The sequence below is a fragment of the Dendrobates tinctorius genome, unplaced genomic scaffold, assembly GCF_039654945.1.
Source record: "Dendrobates tinctorius isolate UK_male_01 unplaced genomic scaffold, ASM3965494v1 ptg000017l, whole genome shotgun sequence".
Lineage (NCBI taxonomy): Eukaryota > Metazoa > Chordata > Amphibia > Anura > Dendrobatidae > Dendrobates > Dendrobates tinctorius.
Window position 1 is genome coordinate 18,448,947 of NW_027361685.1, and position 24,493 is coordinate 18,473,439.

The following is a 24,493-nucleotide window of genomic DNA, read 5'->3' on the forward strand; positions in this document are numbered from 1 at the left end:
TTATATCTGCTGATCAGGATGATTGGGTCTAATTTTTGCCCTTGGCCGAATTCGCACTGAACAATAGAGCTAGTTCTGCCACTTTGATGTCACGCTTTTTCTGTAATTTTGGGTTTCATCCTCGATTCTCTTCAGGGCAAGTGGAATCTTCGTCCTGCCCAGGTGTGGACACTGTGGTTAAGAGAATGCATCAGATATGGGACCAAGTGGTGGATAAGTTGTCACTCTCTCAGGAAAAGGCCCAGCGATTTTCCAACCGGCATAGGACCATTGGTCCCCAGTTTAAAGTGGGTGATATGGTTTGGTTGTCGTCTAAGAATATTCCTATGAAGGTTGCATCTCCTAAATTTAAGCCAAGATATATTGGTCCTTATAAGAGTTTGGAAATTCTTAATCCTGTTTCGTTTCGATTGGCTCTTCCAGTTATGTTCAAGATCCATAACGTATTTCACAAATTTCTGTTGAAGAGGTTTGTTGAGCCAGTGGTTCCTATGGCAGCACCTCCTGACCCTGTGTTGGTTGAAGGCAATGTGGAATATGAGGTAGCGAAAATATGGGATTCTCGTTTGGTTAGACGGAGACTCCAGTATTTGGTCAAATGGAAGGGTTATGGTCAGGAGGATAATTCTTGGGTCTCTGCCTCCGATATTCATGCCAATAGATTGGTTCGTGCTTTTCACCGGGCACATCCTGATCGGCCTGGTGGCGTGGATGAGGCTTCGGTGACCCCTCCTCAAGGGGTCTACTGTTGTGAGTTCATTCTCTGGTTCACCAGTTGTGAGTTGTGAGACTCCCTCTGGTGGTAACAGGAGGTAGTGAGGCTGATTTGATCGGTGATCTGCCACCTGAGAATGAGGATGATGATTGGATCTCAGGAGTCTCAGATTGGATTTAAGACAGCCGATGCCCTATTCAGTTGCTGGTGATTCCTTCTGGCTTGTCAGGTCTTGGTTTTCAGCTCTGTTCCAGTCATCTAAAGCTGTTTTTCTGCTAATGTTCACACTTGATTTTGTTGGTCTATTCAGTTTTTTTGTGTGGTCAGCCAGCCCCTGCTGGGGGCTGTGCTTAATTTCCACTCTTATTTATCAGTATTTTGCCAATTTGCTTTTTGTCCCTTACTAGTTTGGTCTCTTTTTGCTCTGTCTCAGAATATTTCAGAGTGCTGATATAGTGGGAGAAGTCTAGTGACTTCAGGGTTAATTTTGCTATCAGAAGTGTTGGACATTATTTTTGTAGGGTTTTTTGCAGGTTGCAGACAGTGTCTTTCCTTTCCTCTCTAGTTAGTTTGGGTCCCATCGTTTGCTCAACCTATTTTCCTGCCTGTGTTTGTGCCTTCATCTTTTTTCACCGTCAATACATGTGTGGGGGCTATCTATTCCTTTGGGGTCTGCTCTGGGGCAGTTAGTTTTCCCCTTTTCATGCTTCAGGCTTATTTAGTCCTCCGGCCGTGACAGGCGTCTAGGAACATCGTAGGTACACTCCACGGCTGCTGCTAGTTGTGTGGTAGGATCAGGGATCTGCAATCTGCATAGTTACCAACCTCTCTGGTTTTCTGTGACTTACCTTGTTTTGCTTTTTTCTCGTCGGTGACCCATTCATAACAGGGTGGTATAGTGTTTAAGCCCTTTCTGACATCAGACGTACTATTCCGTCCATGTTACCTGGGCCAATTTGACCATTGACGGAATAGTATGTCTCGGCGATCGCCCGCACACACGAGTGGTGTGCGGCCGATCGCGGCCAGGTGTCAGCTGATTCTCACAGCTGACACCCAGCACTAAGTGCCAGGAGCAGTCACAGACCGCTCCCGGCATTTTAACCCCTGAAATACTGCAATCGAACACGATCACAACATTCCAGGAGCAGGCAGAGGGCTGACAGTCCCTCTGCCTTTGGATCGGAGACCCCACAACATGACGCAAGGTCGTGATCACTGCCATGGTAACCCGATGTTGTCACGATCCGGGGCTAAGAAACTTCCTGGTCTTGCGCAGTGCAAGTCAGGCGGTCTCTCAGTGTCACGGCACTAAGTGTAGCGCTGACAGCTTCTATAGCAGGGGTGGGTAACCTCAAGCTCCAGGGCCATTTACGGCCCTCAATGACCTTTTATCAGGCCCCCGAGCAGATTCTCAGGGACTGCATTCTTGGGCAGGGAGTTGTATTTTGATTGCCAGAAGCTCATTAATTTCTTCTTGCTCTGTTAGCACACACACGCAGTGTTCACTACTGAACATTGAAGGGCATACAATAAAAGATTGAGTCATGAAACCAGTGCCAGAGACAGGATGTACTTTGTGGGCGGAGTTTGTACGGCCCCCAAAGGATGGTATAAATATCCAAATGGCCATTGGAAGAAAGAAGATTCCCCACCCCTGTTCTATAACATGGGGATGCTGCTTCATCTGCCTGCCATAAAAGCGATCAGCCTGCAAAAAATGACTGTCCCATAGTGGGACAAAGTGTAAAAGATAGAATGAAATAAAAAAACATGTAACTAATTGTAAAAATATAAAAAAATAAATAAAAAATAATAGAATAAATATTGACTTTTTTATTAACATTAAATATTTGAATTAAAAAAATCTAAACAGTAAAAGTACACATATTTGGTATTGCCACGTCCATAACGACCTGCCCTATAAAACTGTTCCACTAGGTAACCCCTTTAGTGAACACCATAGAAGCAAAGGCAAAAAACAACGCTTTTGTCATCATACCGCCAAGCAAAAAGTGGAAAAACACGTGATCAATAAATAAACATGGTACCGCTGAAAACATCTTGTCCCGCAAAAAAAAAGCCCCCATACAGTGTCATCAGCGGAAAAATAAAAAAGTTATAGCTCTAAGAAAAAGCGATGAAAAAATAATAATTTTTTATATAAAATAGTTTTTATTGTATAAACATAAAAAAATGATATAAATGAGGTATTGCTGTAATCGTACTGACGCAAAGAATAAAACTGCTTTATCAATGTTACCACACCTGGAACGGTATAAACGCCCCCCCAAAAGAAATTCATGAATTGATGGTTTTTGTTCATTCTGCGTCCAAAAATCAGAATACAAAGCGATCAAAAAATGTCAAAAAATTATAGCTCTCAAAATGTGGTGATGCAAAAACTATTTTTACAATGAAAAGCATCTTTTAGTGTGTGACAGCTGCCAAGCGTAAAAACCCGCTATAACACCTCATTCACGTGTCCTGATATTTCTGGTACTGGTACTGTGGCGGCGATCGGCACAAGCAGGGGAGAATGATGAGAGTCGTGTTCAGCACCTGGAGCTGGGGAACAGCGCTTACTGTAACGCTTCTTCCCCGGTGCCGATGCGTGTCACATGAATGACATCCATGTGTTTTATGTGTGCACGTATGCTGGCTGTTTTGTGGCCCACGCTGACATTAAAAATCGACATCAGCGTGTTTTGCTCATGGACAAACGGTCCGTGGAAACACACTGACATGTGCACAGACCCATTCACTTGAATAGGCAAATAGTGCTCCGTTCCTCCCGAGTCTCTCCGCATGGCTGCCCAATGGTATAAAATTCTGTGACACACCTATGATGTCTATATGATCACTGCAAACCCTAGATGAATTCATTGAGAGGTGTAATTCATAAAATGGGGTCACTTATAGGGGGTTCTACTGTTCTGGCACTTCATGGGCTCTCCCAGTGTGTCATGGCACCTTCAAACCATAACAGTAAAATGTGGCGCTCCTTCCATTTTGAGCTCTGCCATGCACCTAAACAGTGGCTTACCCCAACATATGGGGTATCAGCGCACTCAGGACAATTAGCACAATAACTCTTGGGGTCCAATTTCTTCTGTTTCCCTTGAGAAAATAAAAAATTGGCTTAGAAAATATCATTTTTGTGGAAAAAAATATTTTTTACTTTTATGGCTCTACGTTATAAACTTCTGTGAAGCACTTGAGGTTCAAAGTGCACACCACACATTTAGATAAGTTCCCTGGGGGGGTCTAGTTTCCAAAATGGGGTCACTTGTGGGAGGTTTCCACTGTTTAGGCACATCAGGGGCTCTCCAAATGCGACATGACACCGGCAGACCATTCCATCAAAGTCTGCATTCTAAAACGTCACTACTTCCCTTCCGAGCCCCAATGTGCACCCATACAGTAGTTTTCTGCCACATATGGTGCATCAGTGTACTCAGGACAAATTGGACAACAACTTTTGAGGTCCAATTTCTACTGTTACCCTTGGGAAAATAAAATATTGGGGACTAAAAATCATGTTTGTGGAAAAAATGATTTTCATATTTTTACGCCCAGACGCTATAAACTTTAGTGAAATACCTGGGGGTTCAAAGTTCATATCACACATCTAGATAAGTTCCTTGGGGTGTGTATTTTCCAAAAAGGGGTCACTTGTGGGGGTTTCCACTGTTTATGCACGTCAGGGGCTATCCAAACACAACATGGCGTCCAATCTCAATTCCAGCCAATTTTGTGTTGAAAAAGTCAAACGGCGCTCCTTCCCTTCCAAGCTCTACCATGCGCCCAAACAGTGGTTTACCCCCACATATCAGATATCAGCATACTCAGAACAAATTGCACAATAACTTTTGCAGTCCAAAATCTCCTGTTAGCCTTGGGGAAAAAAATAATTGGATCTGAAGCAATGTTTTTATAAAAAAAGTTAAATGTTCATTTTTTTTTTTTAAAACATTCCAAAAATTCCTGTGAAGCACCAGAAGGGTTAATAAACTTCTGACATGTGGTTTTGAGCACCTTGAGGGATGCAGCTCTCAAAATGGTATCACTTTTGGGTATTTTCTATCATATAGACCCCTCAAAGTGACTTCAAATTTGATGTGGTCCCTAAAAAAAAAAATGGTGTTGTAGAAATGAGAAATGGCTGGTCAACTTCTAACTTTTATAACTTCCTAACAAAAAAATTTTGGTTCCAAAATTGTGTTGATGTAAAGTAGACATGTGGGAAATGTTATTAAGTCTTTTGTGTGACATATCTGTGTGATTAATGGGCATGAAAATTCAAAATTGGAAAATTGCAAAATTTTCCACCAAATTTCCATTTTTTTACAAATAAATGCAAGTCATGTCAAAGAAATTTTACCACTAACATGAAGTAAAATATGTCATGAGAAAACAATGTCAGAATCACCAGGATCCATGGAAGCGTTCCAGAGTTATTATCTCATAAAGGGACAGTGGTCAGAATTGTAAAAATTGGCCCGGGCATTAACGTGCAAACCACCCTTGGGGTAAAGGGGTTAATGGCTAACTGAAAAGATGGTAACACATTGCAAGCTTTCCAGACAATTCAGGTCTCTTCAGGCATAGAATAATACAAAATCTGAAGAATCACATAGCACAGACATAATGCAATAGGTAAGACAAATGACGTGAAGTAGAACTATCATTATGGGAGAGGGATAAACAGTGGTGGTCATAAATATTGGAACAGTTCATAGATTAGGAGTGTGAAAGTTTTATTGTCCCCTGATAGGGGTCTGGTTCTGTGTTGTGATGCCCCACAAGGTCTGAGAAGAAAATTCCTTAATTGATATAAAAAGACATGAATCCATGCGACACATTCATTCCTGCATTGAGAGTGTCAAAGGCTGTCATGAGTTTATACTCCCAGATCCTTCTGTTTCTCTGAGATTTGAAGTTACCTTTTTAATACAAGTAATTTCATGTCCATGGTGCTGTGATCAGGGCTACAAAAATGTTTTGCCACACGTAGATCTATTCTTTTTTCTCTTATTGTGTAGTTGTGAGAATTCATCCTTGTTCTAAGTTTTTGCTATGTCTCTCCCACATACAGACCCCCAGTTGGTACAAATAATTAAGTACACCACACTTTCATACCTTACACCACTCTTAATTATTTGTGGAGTTACAACATTTGACATTTGCCTGCATTTTTAAAGCTACACATGGTTTACACAAATTATATTTTTTTGTCTTAACTCTATACTATTTACCATTAGAAGCTGTGTATTTTTGTAATTATCTGTATGTATACATGATTATTCCAATCAATTTTTATTCCAATCAATTTTTATTGTAGGAAGTTACATTAGAAAAGGGAAAAAATTCAGGTATCAATGGCATTAATACACAAAGAGAACAACGCTGTAACACGTGGTAGTATATCTTTTGATTATGATTCACATTTCCCATCACACCACCAACAATCATGTCTGATACAAGTTACAACTTTTTTTTTTTTAGGTTAATCAACACCTAATACGTATAAAGTCAACCTACCATTTAATCTTTAATCCTCAAAACGAGGGTTTCAAACAACCAGAACCAGAGAGTAAGAAAGGAAGATAAGAAAGGGGAAGGGAGGAAGAGGTGGGGGGGGTGAACCATGGATGGTTGCAAAGAGGCAACCAGGGAGGGGGGGGGAGCTAGGGGATTAGATGGCGTTCAGGGTAGCCCGAGCAGTAACAACAACATAGATATAAACACCTTGAATATTGACATGTGGTACGGATGAACTCCCTGCGTAACACTCTCTTTGACCCTATTTGACCCATTTTATTAATCTCAGACAGTTTGCCCTGGAAACAGATGCCTGACAGGGGATGCATATACAGAGTTTAGCCACGTGTCCCAAGTCTGAAGTATTTTGTTTTTGGCGCGGATGGAGTGAGCCAGACAGAACTCGTATTGGCAATGGAGATTAATTCGGTTATATAGTTCAGCTAATGTAGGTGTCTTTGGGGATTTCCAATAGCTACTTATGCAATATCTGGCAGCAACTAGAATGTGAACCAATAATCCCCTGGATTCCCAAGAGAACTCCTCTATACCCACGTTTAGCACTGCCAGACCCGGATTCGGATTAATAGTATTGCCTGTCAGCTCACCCATCAGGCCAAACACCTCCAGCCAGAACGAGAAAACCTTGGGACAAGCCCACCAGCAGTGACCAAGAGTACCCCTTTGGAGGCAGCCCCTCCAACAATGTGGCGAATAATTTGGGAGGAACTGTGCTAAGTTGGCTGGGGACCGATACCATCGCAGGTGTACTTTTTTCAGTTGCTCCAGATGATTTATGCACTTGGAATATTTTTGGATATTTGCTGAAGCCGAGTGCCAGTTTGAAGGAGAGGTAGAAACATTCAACTCCACGTCCCATTTATTCATATAAGGAGATTTTTGCTCTTCGGGGGGGTTATTGAGCCATTTGTATGTTGAGGAGATACCTTTGGATTTAATTATCTTTTTAAATACCAAAGCCTTTGTTGTAGGTAACAGAGGATTCGACTTTAGAGGAAATTTAGAGGCCAGAAAATGACTAATTTGGATGTGTTGATAGAAACAACCCTTTAAAGAGGGGTGTTTCCGTACTATTTCATTAAAGGGGTTAACACCCAAATCAGAGAATAGATCCGCCAGCACTGTAATGCCTGATCCCTCCCACCTGGCTAGATTCAAAAAGGGGATTTGAGATTCCAACGACTTGAGGGAAATCTCTGAAAGAGGAATCTGAATCTTATGAATCAAGTCATTTCGCCAGACCTCCAGGGAAGCTGACATGGTGGGAACACACGGGGAGAACCGTGAACGGCTCAAATATTCTGCTTCCATCATTCTTCTGACCGAGCCCTGGCGGGACAGGAAATTTTCAATCTGAGCCCATCTATGTGAATTACCTGGACGCCACCATTCCTTTAGTGATTCAATTAGTAAGGCTTTATAATATGCCGATATGTTTGGGGTGCCCAGTCCCCCTGAGTCATATGGGGGATATAACACTTTACCTGCGACCCTGGCCCTTTTATTACCCCAGACAAATTTGTTAGTCAACGATTGAAGTTTCATCAGGGTTTTGTGAGAAATTTTGATGGGTAAGCATCTGAGTACATACAATATTTTGGGTAAGAAAACCATTTTAAAGGACTGTATCCTGGCCATCCAGGACAACGATATTTTTTCATACCTTCCCAATTCCTTTTCTAAATTTTGGATCAGAGGTTCCAAATTTTCTTTAATTAACATCTGCGATGGTGTCAGCTTAATACCTAAATAAGGTATCCCCCTGTCGCACCATTTGAATTGAAAGGTCCCCTCCAGCACACTCCTGGCTTCCACCGGTACATTAAACGGCAATATCAAAGACTTTGCCGCATTAAGCTTATAATACGACACTTTAGAAAAGTTCGATAATGTGTTCACCACTGCTGGAATCGAAACTACAGGGTTAGAACAGGAAATTATCACATCATCTGCATATAAACCAAGTTTATGTTCAAATTCCCCAACTCTTATACCAGAAATGGCTATGTTTTTTCGTATAGCTTCCGCCAGAGGTTCTACCACTAAAGCAAAAATAGCGGGAGACAATGGACACCCCTGGCGAGTGCCATTACTTATTTGAAATTTAGATGACAGAAACCCCGATGCCAACACTGACGCATTTGGGTAAGAGTAGAGAGCTAGAATGGATGACTTAATTCTTCCCAAGAACCCGAATTTTGTTAGGACTCTCTCCAGGTATCCCCAGTGCACCCTGTCAAAGGCTTTTTCAGCATCAAGAGACAGGAATGCACTGGGTTCACCCGATATCTCCACCAGTCCAATCAAGTCAAGCATCCGTCTGGTGCCATCCTTAGATTGCCTGCCTGTCACAAAACCAACTTGGTCTGGGGCCACTAAGGCCGGGATCACTTTATGAAGTCTATCCGCCACTAGTTTGGCATAAATTTTAACATCACAATTTAGGAGTGAAATGGGCCTAAAATTACCCGGGGTGTCTGCAGGTTTCCCTGGCTTGGGTAGCGTGATAATAATCGCTTCCAAGTTGTCTGGGGAAATTGACCCTTTATTTTGCCAAAAATTGAAGGTTTTTAACATAAAGGGGGACAGAGTGGATGTAAATTGTTTGTAATATTCGTATGGCAGCCCATCGGGGCCCGGGGCAGAGTTAGACTTAGTCATTTTGATGGCACCTAGGATTTCATGTGTAGTAAAGGGAAGATTAAGTTCCTCTAATTGCTCATCTGAGACCCGGGGAAGATCCAGGGTGTCTAGAAAGCCCTGTATATCCACTTGAGTCGGCTGTGACGTGTTGGAATCATTTTTTAGATTATACAGGGCCTCATAATATTTCGCAAATGCTTCTGCTATTTCAATGGGATGTCTAGTGATTGTTCCATTTGGGTCCCTCAGGAATTCTATTTTAGATTGAATCTCACGTTTTTTCGTCCTTCTTGCCAATAAGGACCCCGCTCTATCCCCCATAGCATAAAATGTCGATCTATTTTTTTTTAGATTATGTTCGTAATTTTGCAGGAGTAGGGATCTTAGTTGAAATCTATGGGTTACAATTTCTTTAGTCAAGTTAGGGGTTGCTTTGGCTTTATTCAGGGATTCAAGGTGATGAATACGGGTTAATATATATTTAATATCTGCGTCTTTTTGCCGTTTTTGGATGGAGGCCAGTTTTATGAACTGCCCCCTGACTACTGCTTTATGAGCAGCCCACAGGGTCTCGTCAGAAATTTCCCCATTATTATTAAGTTTGAAATATTCTGTTAACACTGACTCTACTTCATCATGTACCTTCTGCCTACCAAGCAAGCTAGTATTCAATCTCCACCTGGGGGAATTTAGAACATTAAAGCCACCCTGAACAGACAAAGAGATCGGCGCATGATCTGTCCAAGTGATTAAACCAATATCAGCTGCAACACAATTACTTATAGATTTGCTGTCGACCAAAAAGAAATCAATTCTACTGTATGAGCGATGCCTGGAAGAGAAGAATGTATAGTCTCTTTCTGATGCATGTAAATATCTCCAGATGTCATGAAAATGGAATTCATTGATGAGATGCTTAAGTTCCTTAGCATGTGAGATGTTGATGTTGGAGCAATCCATGGAGCGTATAACAGGTATATTAAAATCTCCACAGATGATTTCCGCCCCTGTGGCAGTATCCTTGAATGCTTGGAAAAATTTCCTAGCAAAGGTCAATTGCGATGAATTTGGGGAGTAGACCGTTGCCAAGGTATAAGGGACACTGTTAATATAACAAGACAAAATAATATATCTTCCATCCGCTCCATAACTGACATTTATCAATTTAAAGGCCACTGAGTTCTTTATTAAAATGGCCACTCCTCCTCTTTTTTTTAAGTCATTAGCAAAAAAGGCGTGTTGAAACCTGGGATGAAGTAGCCGTTTATTATCTGTGGAAAGAAGGTGGGTCTCCTGAATGCACGCTATATCACAGTTAGATGCCATCACCTCTCTCCACATCATTGACCTTTTTGCTGGGGAGTTGAGTCCGTTCACATTAATAGACAATATCTTAATTTTCATATTGGAGCCGCAGGGGGGGTTGAATTCCTAGGAACGCCATCAGGGATGAGAGGGGTTAGACCAACAAGGAATTGAAAGAAATTTCTGAAAAAAATTAAAGAACATTTTTGAGAAGAAGAACAAAAACAAAAAAGTTCCATCAACACCGGTTTGCCCCGAGTAGGGTGACCGGAGTATAACCGCTCGCCATAGGCGAGAACATCAGGGGGGCTACGTGACATCCCGTGTCACAGGAGCAAGGACAGCAGGTGCCATAAGCAGGAAGGAGTCCCAGCTAAGTTGCTGACCATTCAGGGTTAATCTTGTCTGGAGATCTTCTTTGATTCTCCCGCCCGCCAGGGTTTGGTGGGTGGGCTATTCCCCAGTCATCCAGCAATTTGCCCAGCTGAGAAGGAGTATGACATATGTAAGTGCCTCCATCTTTGAAAATTATCATCCTCACCGGAAAACCCCACTTGTACTTAATGTCTTGATCTCTAAGGAGTTTAGAAAGGTGGGCGAATTCTCTTCTTTTATTAAGAGTTGTAGCAGAAAGATCTGGGAAGATTTTTAGTCCCATGAAAGTGTCTGGCAGGGCTGGACTTTCCCTCAGTGTGTACAGCACAGCTTCTTTTGTTTTATAGAAATGAAGTCTAGCCAGGACATCTTTAGGCAGAGCTGGATCTATGCCTTTGGATTTAGGGACTCTATGAATTCTGTCCACTATCAGGTCTCTGGCATCCCATCCAGGAAGTATAAGCTGCAGAAACTTGTGGAAGTATTCATGGAGGCCTTTATCCGCTACAGATGAGGGAATCCCTCTGATTTTTAGGTTATTTCTTCGGGATCTGTCCTCTATATCACTGATTTTAAGTTTTAATGCCTCCACCTCCTTTTCCAAAGCTGTGTTAGCATCTATCAGATTGTTATGTGATGTTGCAAATTCAGCCATTTTAGTTTCTACATGCCCTGTGCGATCACCCAGAGACCTGATTTCCTCCTTCAGCTCTCTGACTATTTCTCTGAGATCACCCTGTAGGGAAGCCCTCAGCGTCTTCAGCAGAGATTGCATTGTTTCCTCTGTCAGAGGAATGCCTGTATTGCCTCTCATGCAGCCTGTATCTCCTTGTGAGGAGTGGGAAGAAGCTGAGTGGGAAGCCAGCACCATCTTGCTAGGTGAGGAGACTTCCCTATCCCGGGGGTAAAAGTCTGTCAGCTTGGCTGGAGTGCCAGTTTTTTTAGGTCTCAACTTAGGCATCGCTGAAGGCTGGGGTTACTCACACCTCCTGTAGCTGGTAATCCTGTTATCTGTGAGCTGATAAGAGCTGGTTTATCCTGCTGAAGCACAGAGCTCTCCTTTCAAGCAGCCGTCGCCATCAGCGTGCAGGCCACGCCCCCTGTATGTATACATGATTGATTACCACTTCTGTCTCTGTAAAAACAATCCCCTTTAATCCCTTTCCGACATTTGGCATAAATGTATTCCAATGTCGGACTCCCTTCCTTTGATGTGGGCTCCATAGAATCATAGAATCGTAGAGTTGGAAGGGACCTCCTGGGCCATCTGGTCCAACCCCCTGCTCAAAGCAGGATTCGCTAAATCATCCCAGTCAGATGTCTGTCCAGCCTCTGTTTGAAGACTTCCATTGAAGGAGAACTCACCACTTCTCGTGGCAGCCTGTTCCACTCATTGATCACTCTAACTGTCAAAAAGTTTTTTCTAATATCTAATCTGTGTCTCTTCCCATTCAGTTTCATCCCATTGCTTCTAGTCTTTCCTTGTGCAAATGAGAATAAAGTTGATCCTTCTACAATGTGACAGCCCTTTAGATATTTGTAGACAGCTATTAAGTCTCCTCTCAGTCTTCTCTTTTGCAAACTAAACATTCCCAAATCCTGCAACCTTTCCTCATAAGACAGGGTTTGCAGACCGGTCACCATTCTGGTCGCTCTTTTCTGAACTTGCTCCAGTTTGTTGATGTCTTTTTTAAAATGTGGTGCCCAAAACTGGACACAATATTCCAGATGAGGTCTGACCAAAGAGGAGTAGAGGGAAATAATGACTTCACGTGATCTAGACTGTATGCTTCTGTTAATACATCCTAGAATTGCATTTGCCTTTTTTGCTGCTGCATCACACTGTTGACTCATATTCAGTCTGTGATCTATTAGTATACCCAAGTCTTTTTCACATGTGCTGTCACTTAGCCCTATTCCTCCCATTCTATATATGCTTTTTTCATTTTTATTGCCCAGATGTAGTACTTTGCATTTCTCCCTGTTAAAAACCATTCTGTTAGTTGCCCACTTCTCCAGTTTATTTAAATCTTTTTGAATCCTCTCTCTCTCTTCTCTAGTATTAGCTATCCCTCCTAGCTTTGTGTCATCAGCAAATTTAATCAGTTTACCCTCAATTCCTTCATCTAAATCGTTGATAAAGATGTTGAACAATACAGGGCCCAGGACAGAGCCCTGTGGTACCCCACTTGAGACATTCTTCCAACTGGATGTGCAGCCATTTACGACCACTCTTTGGGTCCGATCACTAAGCCAGTTATGAATCCACCTAACAGTTGCCTTATCCATTCCATACTTAGTCATTTTTTCAATAAGGATTGTATGAGAGACTTTGTCAAATGCTTTGCTGAAGTCAAGATATTCTATATCTACAGCATTTCCTTGATCCACCCAATCAGTGATACCGTCATAGAAGGAAATTAAGTTAGTCTGACATGACTTATTAGAAACCCATGCTGACTCTGTTTAATCACTTCATTCTTATCCAGGTATTGACATACATGTTGTTTAATAATTTGTTCAAAGATCTTTCCTGGTATAGAAGTCAGACTCACCGGCCTATAGTTGCCTGGGTCCACCTTCTTCCCCTTTTTGAAGATAGGAACAACATTTGCTCTTCTCCTGTCTTCTGGCACTTCTCCTGTTCTCCAAGAATTTTCAAAGATTATGGAGAGGGGTTCAAAAATTTCTTCTGCTATCTCCTTCAGTACTCTGGGGTGTAATTCATCTGGACCTGGAGACTTGAATTCATTTAGGTTAGCTAAGTGTTTCCTCACTATCTTTCTGTTTATAGATATCCTGGATTCTTCTATTCCCTTAATAGGACAGTGAATAACAGTTGATGTTGCATTTCCTTTCTGAGAGAAAACAGATGCAAAATAGGAATTTAAAAGTTCAGCCTTCTCAACATCCTGTCTTACCATTTCATCATTTTCATCCTGTAAAAATCCTATAGCATCTTTGACTTTTCTTTTACTTTTGACATATCCCCAAAATCCTTTATTATTGCTTTTGACATCTCTTGCAAGCCTCAGTTCATTTTCAGCTTTAGCTAATCTGATTTGTGCCCTGCAGGTTCTGCAGACAGCATTATATTCTTCTTTAGATATGCCTCCCTCTTTCCATTTTATAAACATTTTTTTCTTCCTTTTTAGCATGTGCTTAAGTTCTGTGTTCCTCCATCCTGGTTTCCTTAAATGCTTCCTATTCTTCCCTCTTTTCGGAATTGTTAACATGTGCTTTGAGAATTTCATTTTTCAAGATTTCCCATCCTTCCTGGACATTTTTGTCTTTACGGATATCCAGCCATTGGATCCCTCCAATTCTCTTTCTGAATCCCTTAAAATCTGCCTTTCTGAAATCTAACCTTGACGTCTGAGTCTTCACAGGTCTTCCACCTCTAGTTATCCAAAATTCTAATATAGCATGGTCGCTACCTCCTAGGGTCCCAGCCACTTTTACCTCCTCAACCATTTCCTCCCTGTTTATAAGGATTAGATCCAAGGTAGCAGTTCCCCTTGTTTTCTCCCTTACCTTTTGGAAGATAAAGTTGTCAGCAAGAGAGGATAAGAATTTCCTTGACCTGTTAGTTTTGCCTGAGAGAGATTCCCAACAAATGTCTGGATAGTTGAAGTCTCCCATGACAACTATGTCATATTTTTTGGAGAACTTGGCCATCTGATGCATAAAGAGTTCATCTATATCTTCGGCTTGCACAGGCGGCCTGTAGTAAATGCCTACAATGGTGTCCTTTCCATTGTTCTGTCCTTGTATTCTTACCAGTCTCTGAAGCTTCAATCTCTGTGCAGATATACGCGTTTCGAACATACAATGCGACACCCCCTCCTCGTTTATCAAGTCTGTTTCTTGCAAATAAGTTGTATCCTTCTAGTCTTGTATTCCAATCATGTGTATTGTCCCACCAAGTTTCAGTGATTCCAATGACATCATATTTCTTTTCCTGTGTTAGTAGTTCCAATTCTCCTTGTTTGTTGCCCATGCTTTGTGCATTAGTATAGAAACATTTTAGTTTGTGATTGGTTTCTCTTTCTCCAATATTTGTATTAATTAGATTCTTTCGTCTTTGTTCTTCCTTTCCACTTCTAATAGCAGAGTTCTCAATAGCATTTGTCAGGTGTATGGCTTTTTCTGGTCTTTTGCTTCCCTTCCCATGTTGTTCTAGTTTAAAGCTCTCCTTACAAGTGTAGCAAGGCGACTTCCAAATACATGCTTTCCAGTCTTCGTAAGGTGCACCCCATCTCTAGCAAGTAGTCCATCGTATAAGTAGTTCACTCCGTGATCCAGAAATCCAAATCATTGCTGACGGCACCATCGACGTAGCCAGTTGTTCACCTGCAGAATCTTATTCCACCTCCTTGTTCCATGGCCATCCACTGGGAGGATGGAAGAGAAGACCACCTGCGCTCCCAGTTCTTTCACTTTCTTGCCTAAGTCTTCAAAGTCTCTGCAGATGATTTCCAGGTCGTTTCTTGCGGTGTCATTTGTCCCCACATGTAGTAGCAGGAATGGGTAGTCATCTGTAGGTCTGAAGAGTCCTGATCTCCTGTCAGACACATCTTTAATTTTTGCACCTGGAAGACAGCACATTTCTCTTGTAGTTATATCCGGTCTGCAGATAGCGGCCTCTGTTCCTCTCAGCAGGGAATCCCCCATGACCACCACTCTCCGTTTCTTCTTCATAACATTTTTCTTTCTCCATCCAGGAGGACTCTGAGGGCGTACAAGGTTGCTGTTTGTTGGCAAAGTCTTATCCTGATGTATTTCTTCATCGTTTTCCTGCGTGAGAGCCTGGTACTGGTTTCTGAGCAGTATGGGTGCTGACTGCCTCCTGATCCTCCTGCTTCTCTGGGTCACATGTCTCCATTCCTCTGTTTCTTCAGGTGCACTTCGAATTTCTTCTCTTTCTGTAACATGAAGAGATAATTCTGCTCTGTCCAAGAACTCTTCACCTTCCTTAATGATCTTCAACGTAGCTAACCTCTCTTCGAGATTTTGCAACTTTTCCTCCAACAGGGACACAAGCTTGCATTTGTGGCATGTGAAGTTTGGCTTTTCCACTGGTAAATCTGTGAACATGTAGCAAGAAATGCAGCTCACCAAATGGCTCCTGGCCTCTTCCATCTTGAGATTTCTTAAAAAGATGAAAGATGAGCCAAATTTCGCGCGCCTATCGGCGCGCAGTTTTTCCGATTTCCTCTTTTCAGCTGCAACGGCCAAAACCCAGTGATCGTTGAGCTCGCGGAGACTCTTCACTTATCCCAGAAGGCACTGGGAATATGCAAATGATCTCCTCAAGACTCTTCCCCTGGTTTTCCGATTTCCTCTTTTCAGCTGCAACGGCCAAAACCCAGTGATCGTTGAGCTCGTGGAGACTCTTCACTTATCCCAGAAGGCACTGGGAATATGCAAATGATCTCCTCAAGACTCTTCCCCATCACTGAGCCCACATCTTTTCCGGCACATGTCAGCTGTCAACTACTCCACCTGTGGCACGCACACAGAGATGGGGTAACAACAAGTGTAGGAAGATGACAGTCCATTGAGTCCATACAAGGTGCAAAGCCACTTGATCCGAGAATCACAACCTGGCTTCCCCAAACGTATCCATGGTTCAGCGATGGTCAATGGAGCAGATCTGTATTCTTCCAACCAAGGCTGAAAACCCCTAGGTTGTTTCCTATAGAATGAAAGATCCGTGACCTTCGTGATGGAGCCATGATGTAAATGGCTGCCGTCCTGTCTCTGGTCCTTTTGGGATGTATAGATGTCTTGGCAGAATCTCTCTAGCTGTTTCTCTCTCTGTCTCTTTATACAGAGGCCTGTAACCTATTTGTACACTTAACAAGTGTCCCTCATTCAGTATTTACATTAAGGGTAAGAATGGAGATGAGAACAAGTAGCATTACTTGATTATTTAAACTATTTGCATAGTTTTTCCCTCTCTGCTTTAGAAGTCAACAAACTGGCTCCATAACATAACGCATAATTAGCATATCAGCAAACATCACTAGTGATCAAGGATAAGCGCACAATAAAAGTCACTATCACCGGCTGACACAAACAAAAGTCTGTTTTCTTGACCAACTAGAAATCAACACTTAAATTTAAAGCCAACATACAGATAACATTCTATTATTCTTCGTTTGCTAAAAAATAGTCGTCTGGTTAATTAAGGAACAATGCTGTATGTCTTCACAATGCCAAAAGTAAAAAAAAAGTTTTTAAAAATATTAAAAAAATTAAAAAAAATATAAAAGTTCAAATTCCCCCTTTTGCCCCATTTAAAATAAAACAATAAAAAAATACATATTTGGTATTGCTGCATTCAGAATCACCCGATCTATCAACATAAAAAAAGAATTAACGCGATCACTAAACGGCGTAATGAGAAAAAACGTAAAACAATGCCAGAATTAAGTTTTTTGGTCGCCACACTATTGCATTAAAATACAATAACAGGCGATCAGAAGATCATATCTGCACCAAAATGGTATCATTAAAAACGTCAGCTCGGCCCACAAAATATAAGCCTTCACCCAACCCAAGATCATGAAAAATGAAGATGCGACGGGTATCGGAATATGGAGCAATTCTTTCATACTTTACCTAATGAAGAGGAGGTATTTTTAATGATAAATGTTTGTTTTGGGTCGTTTATTTTCTGTTGGTATTTGGTTTATCCTATAAAACTCCCATATAATATTCTCGCCTTGAATTTATCCTATAAAACTCCCATATAATATTCTCACCTTGAATTTATCCTATAAAACTCCCATATAATATTCTCATCTTGAATTTATCCTATAAAACTCCCATATAATATTCTCACCTTGAATTTATCTTATAAAACTCCCATATAATATTCCATCCTTGAACACACGCCACGTGCATCATGCTTTTGTACAATTTGTGAATAATATATATAGGTTCTCCTCGTCTGAGTTATTTTTGAAGGTCAACAAAATACGATTTTCGTGTCATTCATTTCTCACACTCTAGGTATAATAATGACTTTTCCCTGTGTGGGATTTTTGATGTTTAAAAAGGTTTTCGGTACCTGCTTTCTTGGGTGTCTTGAGGTTGTTATGTGATGTGAGCAGTGTGCCCAATCAGCGCTGACGTCACTGTCCCCACCTTCGGACAAATCAAGCATCATGAAGCCGTCAGAGAGCAGCCGCAGCCCTGGCCTCCTGTTCATGTTCAATATGTCCGAAGGAAGGAGCAGTGAAGCTGACGCTGATTGGGTGCAGGGCTCGTGTGATGTGAGAACCTCACATAAGCCCCGGGACAGTGAGTCTCAACACCACTGAATTGGAGCCGGCACGCCAGCGGACTATGAGTGTTTTTATTTTAATGAGGCCAAACATAAGGAATGAGTTCACTGAGAAAAAAATATATATAAACCGTGTTTTTTGGACTATAAGACACACCTAGGTTTAGAGGAAATTAGGAAAAAAAAATTTGAAGCAAAAAATGTGGTTAATTCTGTACTTAATATCCCTTATCCTGGTATATATGGTCCCCTCATCCCTATTCTGATACACATGGCCCCCTCATCCCTACCCTGGTATACATAGATCCCTCATCCCTATCCTAGTATGCATGGCCCCATCCTTATCCTAGTATGCAGGGTCCCATCCTATTGTGGCATGATTGGCCCCATCCCACTCATGGTATGCCGTGCCCCATCTCATCGTAGTATGCATGGCCCCATCTTTATCCTAGTATGCAGGGTCCCATCCTATTGTGGCATGATTGGCCCCATCCCGCTCCTGGTATGCAGTGCCCCATCTCATCGTAGTATGCATGGCCCCCATCCTTATCCTGGTATGCAGGGCCCCCATCTCTTCCTAGTATGCAGGGCACCATCACTATTCGGGTATGACTGGCCCCCCATTCCAGTCCTGGTATGCATAGCCCAATCCTTATAATTGGCCCCCATCCTGGTATCCATGGCCCCATCACAAAACATTAAAAAAAAAAGCATTACACTTACCTACCCGGCGCTCCCTTGCTGAATCCTGCTCTGATACCAGCAACTGGTTCATGCTTGTAAGCAGCACATGGCAGGGACATAATGCATTGCTCACAAGCAGAGCACAGCTGCCGGAGTACTCGCCGTTAAAACTATATCAACATTATGAACATAAAAAAGGCTTCTCCCCTATGTGACATCTCTGATGTTTATTAAGAGTTGATTTCCAAGTAAAATATTTCCCACATTAAGAAAATGAAAAAGGCTTCTCCTCTGTGTGACTGCTCTGATGTCTAACAAGATTCCCTTTCCGGTTAAAATATTTCCCACAATCTGAACAGGAAAAAGGCTTCTCCCCTGTGTGAGTTCTATGGTGAGTAACAAGCAGTGATTTACGTGCAAAACATTTCCCACATTCTGAACAGGAAAAAGGCTTCTCCTCTGTGTGACTGCTCTGATGTCTAACAAGATTCCCTTTCCGGTTAAAATATTTCCCACAATCTGAACAGGAAAAAGGCTTCTCCCCTGTGTGAGTTCTATGGTGAGTAACAAGCAGTGATTTACGTGCAAAACATTTCCCACATTCTGAACAGGAAAAAGGCTTCTCCCCTGTGTGACTGCTCTGATGTCTAACAAGATTCTCTTTCCGGATAAAATATTTCCCACAATCTGAACAGGAAAAAGGCTTCTCTCCTGTGTGAGTTTTATGGTGAGTAACAAGCAGTGATTTATGTGCAAAACATTTCCCACATTTTGAACAGGAAAAAGGCTTCTCTCCTGTGTGAGTTCTTTGGTGTATATCAAGATTCCCTTTCTGGTTAAAACATTTCCCACATTTTGAACAGGAAAATGGCTTCTCCCCCGTGTGAGTTCTCTGGTGACTAAGAAGATGCCATTTCTGGTTAAAACATTTCCCACATTCTGAACAGGAAAAAGGCTTCTCTCCTGTGTGAGTTCTTTGGTGAATAAGAAAAAGTGATTTTTTGTGAAAACATTTCCCACATTCTGAACATGAAAAAGGCTTCTCTCCTGTGTGCGTTCTATGGTGTGTAACAAAATCTGATTTATGTGTAAAACATTTCCCACATTCTGAACAGGAAAAAGGCTTCTCTCCTGTGTGCGTTCTATGGTGTGTAACAAAATCTGATTTATGTGTAAAACATTTCCCACATTCTGAACAGGAAAAAGGCTTCTCTCCTGTGTGAATTCTCTGGTGTCTATCAAGAACCGATTTCTGATTAAAACATTTCCCACACTCTGAACAGGAAAAAGGCTTCTCTCCTGTGTGAGCTCTCTGGTGTCTATCAAGAACCGATTTCTGATTAAAACATTTCCCACATTCTGAACAGGAAAAAGGCTTTTCCCCTGTGTGAGTTCTATGGTGAGCAACAAGCAATGATTTACATGCAAAACATTTCCCACATTCTGAACATGAAAAAAGCTTCTTTGCTAAAGGAGCAGTTTGTTTTGTAATGCCTCTTTTGTGACTTTGATTTTCCTTATTAGTCAGTAATGAATCAGAAGATGGGACCTGTTTCATAGGATCAGATGACAGATCTTTGCTGTGAATGGATGATACTATATCTGGAGTAATGGCAATCACTTCAGTTGTATCTTGTAGGATCTCAAGATCATCAGATTTAAAACTTGAAGATGTCAGCTGTCCCTCTGATCTCCTGGTACATTCATCTGCTAAGATAAAAAAAAAAAATTATTTTTAATAAAATATCCTTGAGTTTTATATTTTTGAACATTTCTACTTAAACTGTCCATAAAAATGGCAAGCTATGTAAAAAACTTTAATTATTTACCAAGACAATGACAGTTCACAGTCTAATAGAAAACCTTGTTGGATGAACGAGTAGTGTGCGGTGTTCAACTGTTTGGTTTCTTTTTATTCAATATTTGGGAGGCAGAATGAACAATCAATGTTATGTAGGTGAAAATAATACCAATTCTCATCTCACAAAAAACAAGTCCCCACTCAGGTCCATCATCTGTCAGTGGAAAAACAGAGGTTCCCACACTATTAGTGGCTCAAAGGCTGCTGAAAAGTAACAGAGTTTCTATAAACCAATCCAGCAAAATCCGCTCTCCCTTCGGAGTCTTGCAGTGTGCGCAAACAACATCTAGGATCCCTGTATTTAGCAATATTATAGTGAGAAGAATCCACTTAATTTGTGGTGTGTGTCTCCTGGAGCACAATCTGGGCACTATGTGCTGGGTAAGAAAATGGCAAATGTGTAATTTTCACTCTCCAACATCCACTAAGTGTTAATTTCCGGGAAGTGGCCGTGGCGTCAAAATATTCATTCCTCCTACACACGTGGTTAAAATTGTTGGTGCCCCTCGTTTAATGACAGAAAAACCCACAATGGTCACAGAAATAAGAATCTGACAAAAGCAATAATAAATAAAAAAATCTATGAAAATGAGCAAATGAAAGTCAGACATTGCTTTTCAACCAGGTTTCCACAGAATTAAAAAAAAAATAAAACTCATGAAATAGGCCTGGATAGAAATGATTGTACCCTTAACTTAACCGCTTCGTGACCACCAACGTTAGATAAACGTCGGCGCTAGCAGGGCTTTGTGCAGCGCGGACGTTTGTCTACGGTTGGCGGTTTTGTGCTCATCGGGACCCCACATACCTTATAACTAGGGGATTCCACCGCACAACGCTTCCTGTGACCCTTGACCTCATTGAGATCTGATTTGTTCAGGTCCTGATGACATCAGCGTCACACCAGCCAATGAAACAAATCACTAGGAAAGTTTGCTGCAGCAATCAACTTTCCCGGGCGATCTGCCCCATAAAAACGCTGTTTCTCCTCAGATCTCCTGTCAGTGAGAGATTAGAGGAGAAACAGTGTTACAAGAGCTGCTGGGAACAGCTGTGTCAGTCAGCGATTGTGGTATAAAGTAAAAAAATACAAATAAGGCAGGTTAGGGTTAGTGCTATAGATAGGGTTAGTGTTGGGGCTAAAGTTAGGGTTTATCCTAAAGTTAGGATTAGGCTAAAGAATTAGGCTTTTCTCAAATGTTTCCCCAATTATTTGGTCACGTCGTAGTTTTCAATTTCCGGTAAAAAAATAAAAATGAATAAAATGGCCCGTCAGTATTATAGTACAGAGGAGGCTTATGCACTTTTATGTTCTGACAGCGAAGAAAGTGCAGTGTCAGATGGCGATGTGGATTTCGAGGGCTTTAGTAGCAGCGACAGTCATAGCTCAGAAATGAGCAGTGATTCTGGTCCATCCTCACACACAAGGACCAGTACAACAAGAAGGACAAATAGCGCTTCTGGAGAAATGTCTCCAACTCAGGGAACAATGCCCAGTACTAGCGCTGTCCCTAGTGCTCGAGAATTGGCGCACACCAATGTCCAAGGGGCTTTGCCTCTTGATGTAGCATTTCCCAGATGGGAGGCTTCGGATTAGGCTACTCCATTCATCCCTAATTTTAATGCCATTCCTGGTATAAATGTGGAGGTGGAAAATTTGGGACCAATTATTTTTTTTAATTTGTTTCTGACAGATAGCTTGCTAGAGCATATTGTCCTACAAATTTATATGTGTCCCAATTCATCAGCCAGAATCCACGATCCTATTATGCTAGGTCAAATTTATGGACACCAACTAATGTCCTAGAATTGAAAAAATTTTTAGGACTTACAGTCGCTATGGGGCTTGTTAAAAAAATGAGCATTCAGTCCTATTGGTCCAACCGCCCTGTTCAAGCAACCGCTATGTTTTCTGCCGTTCTTCCTAGGACCCGTTATCAAATGCTCATGAGATTTTGGCATTTTAATGACAATAGTCAATGCCTGCCCAGAAATGTCCCAGAACATGACAGACTATTCAAAATCAGACCGATCATCGAAGACTTTACAGAAAAGTTCTTGTTCTTAAAGCTCTACACCCCAACAGAAAACATTTCCATTGATGAGTCCCTTGTAAAATTGAAAGGAAGACTGCACCTCAAGCAATTTATTCCTTCTAAGAGGGCAAGGTTCGGAATAAAGCTCTATAAAATGTGTGAGAGTTCAATCGGATACACATCAGCTTTTCACATTTATGAGGGGAAAGACAGCCAACTAAACCCAACAGGATGCCCCTCTTATCTGGGGACATCTGGAAAAATGGTTTGGGAGCTGATAACTCCAATTTTACAAAAAGGCTACAATCTGTATGTTGACAACTACTACACCAGCATACCTCTATTTAAAAGTCTGGTTGAACATAACATAGGGGCTTGTGGGACCATTCACAAAAACCGTCAGAGGTCTCCACAATCATTGGTCAGCAAAAAGTTCTGAAAGGTGCAGTCAGGGGCTTTACACAATGGAGAGCTGCTTGTCCTTAAGTATAAGGATAAAAAAGATATGTTTATCCTGCGCTCGATCCACACAGATGCCACAAGGGCCACTGCAGACCAACGGGGATCCACTACTCCAAAACCTGTGTCTGACATTGACTACAACAAATATATGGGGTGTGGACCTTGCAGATCAGATTCTACAGCCATACCAGGTATCAAGAAAATCATATATCTGGTATAAAAATTTAGTCATGTATTTGTTTCAGGTGGCCACATATAATTCTTTTGTGTTATACAAAAAAGCCGGAAATGCAGATACTTTCCTTGATTATCAGGAAAAGGTCACTGAAAATCTTGTTTTTGAAAATTTTGTCCCCACCAATCCTTTAGAATCTGAAGATGTCAGAAGACTCACTGAGCGACATTTTATTGCACTCATCCCAGTAACTGAACCAAGAAAGAACCCCCAGAGAAGATGTCGTGTATGTTCCTAGAGAGGAATGAGGCATGATCCCCGCTATTATTACCCACAATGCCCATCACTGCCAGCCTTATGCCTCCATGACGGCTTTACAATCTTCCACACAGAACCACGTTTTTGAACTGTCTTGACATTCAAGCATTTGGTTTATTTAGTGACAGACACATTTGAGTAGAGCTGACTTAACAATTTCCGGGGGTAGGTGGGGGGAGGTCTCCAGAGACACTGTCACGCTTACCGCTCCCGCTCCCGCTGGTCCCACGCTTGCCGCCTCCACCGCGCGCTCGGCTCCTGCCGCGTCCTCCTCTGGCTCCACGCTGCCCGTGGCCTCCGAGCGCGCCCGCCGTTCCAGCGCGCCCCTGCAGCGGGCGCGCACCCGCCGGCACTCCAGCCTCTTGCCCCGCAGTCAGCCTGACTGCTCTGCCCGGGGCGCATGCGCAGCTCACACCCCGGGTCTCAGCACTGGCTAGCCGGTTCTCTCTCCGCCCCCATGACCCTGCTGATCCGACTCGGAACTCATATCCCTATAAAAGGCAGCCTCTCCTCTGGATCGCTGCCTGATCGTCTATGGTATTCCATGACAGACTCTCGGGTCCACCTAAATCCTGCCTAGCACCCAGCCTTGCTTTAGCATACCGCCTTGCTTCACTAGCTGGACTCTCACCGCCTTTGCATTTTCTTCCAGAGCCGGCTGGTCCAGTCCGTTCCTGCCTCCTCCCGTGTGTGCCTCTTCTGTCTGTCCCTGCCTGCTCCTGTGCCCCGGTCATCCTCTCCATTTAGCCCTGCAGCCGTTCTTCCTGTGTCCTTCGGACGGTCCTGTCTGCATTTCATCCCGGTGACTGACGGTCTACTCCTCCAGTTGTCCCCAAGGTATCAGCTTCCGCGGCGATAGTCTCCTCCGGGCCTGCCCCAAACGCTCCCTGTATAGGGGGTGGTACACCTGGCCCGCTCGCCCGGGGGTAGGTTCGTCGTTGCGGTCCTGTGGGTTCACCCTTGGAGTCCTTCCAGCCTCACAGAACGATCAGGCCATGGACCCCGCTGGTACCCCGACCCAGAAGGAACTTTTGTTCCTACGGGAGGATCATGCCCTTCC

General features: G+C 42.4%; 1 protein-coding gene across 1 annotated transcript in view; it reads right to left on the reverse strand.

Annotated features, from left to right (window-relative positions):
- Positions 1 to 24,493, reverse strand: part of LOC141082326 (uncharacterized) — a 124,778-nt gene that overhangs the window by 89,606 nt on the left and 10,679 nt on the right. Inside the window, 1 exon segment of the mRNA XM_073566272.1 lies at positions 19,098 to 20,291. Coding sequence (XP_073422373.1) covers positions 19,098 to 20,291 — 1,194 coding nt within the window.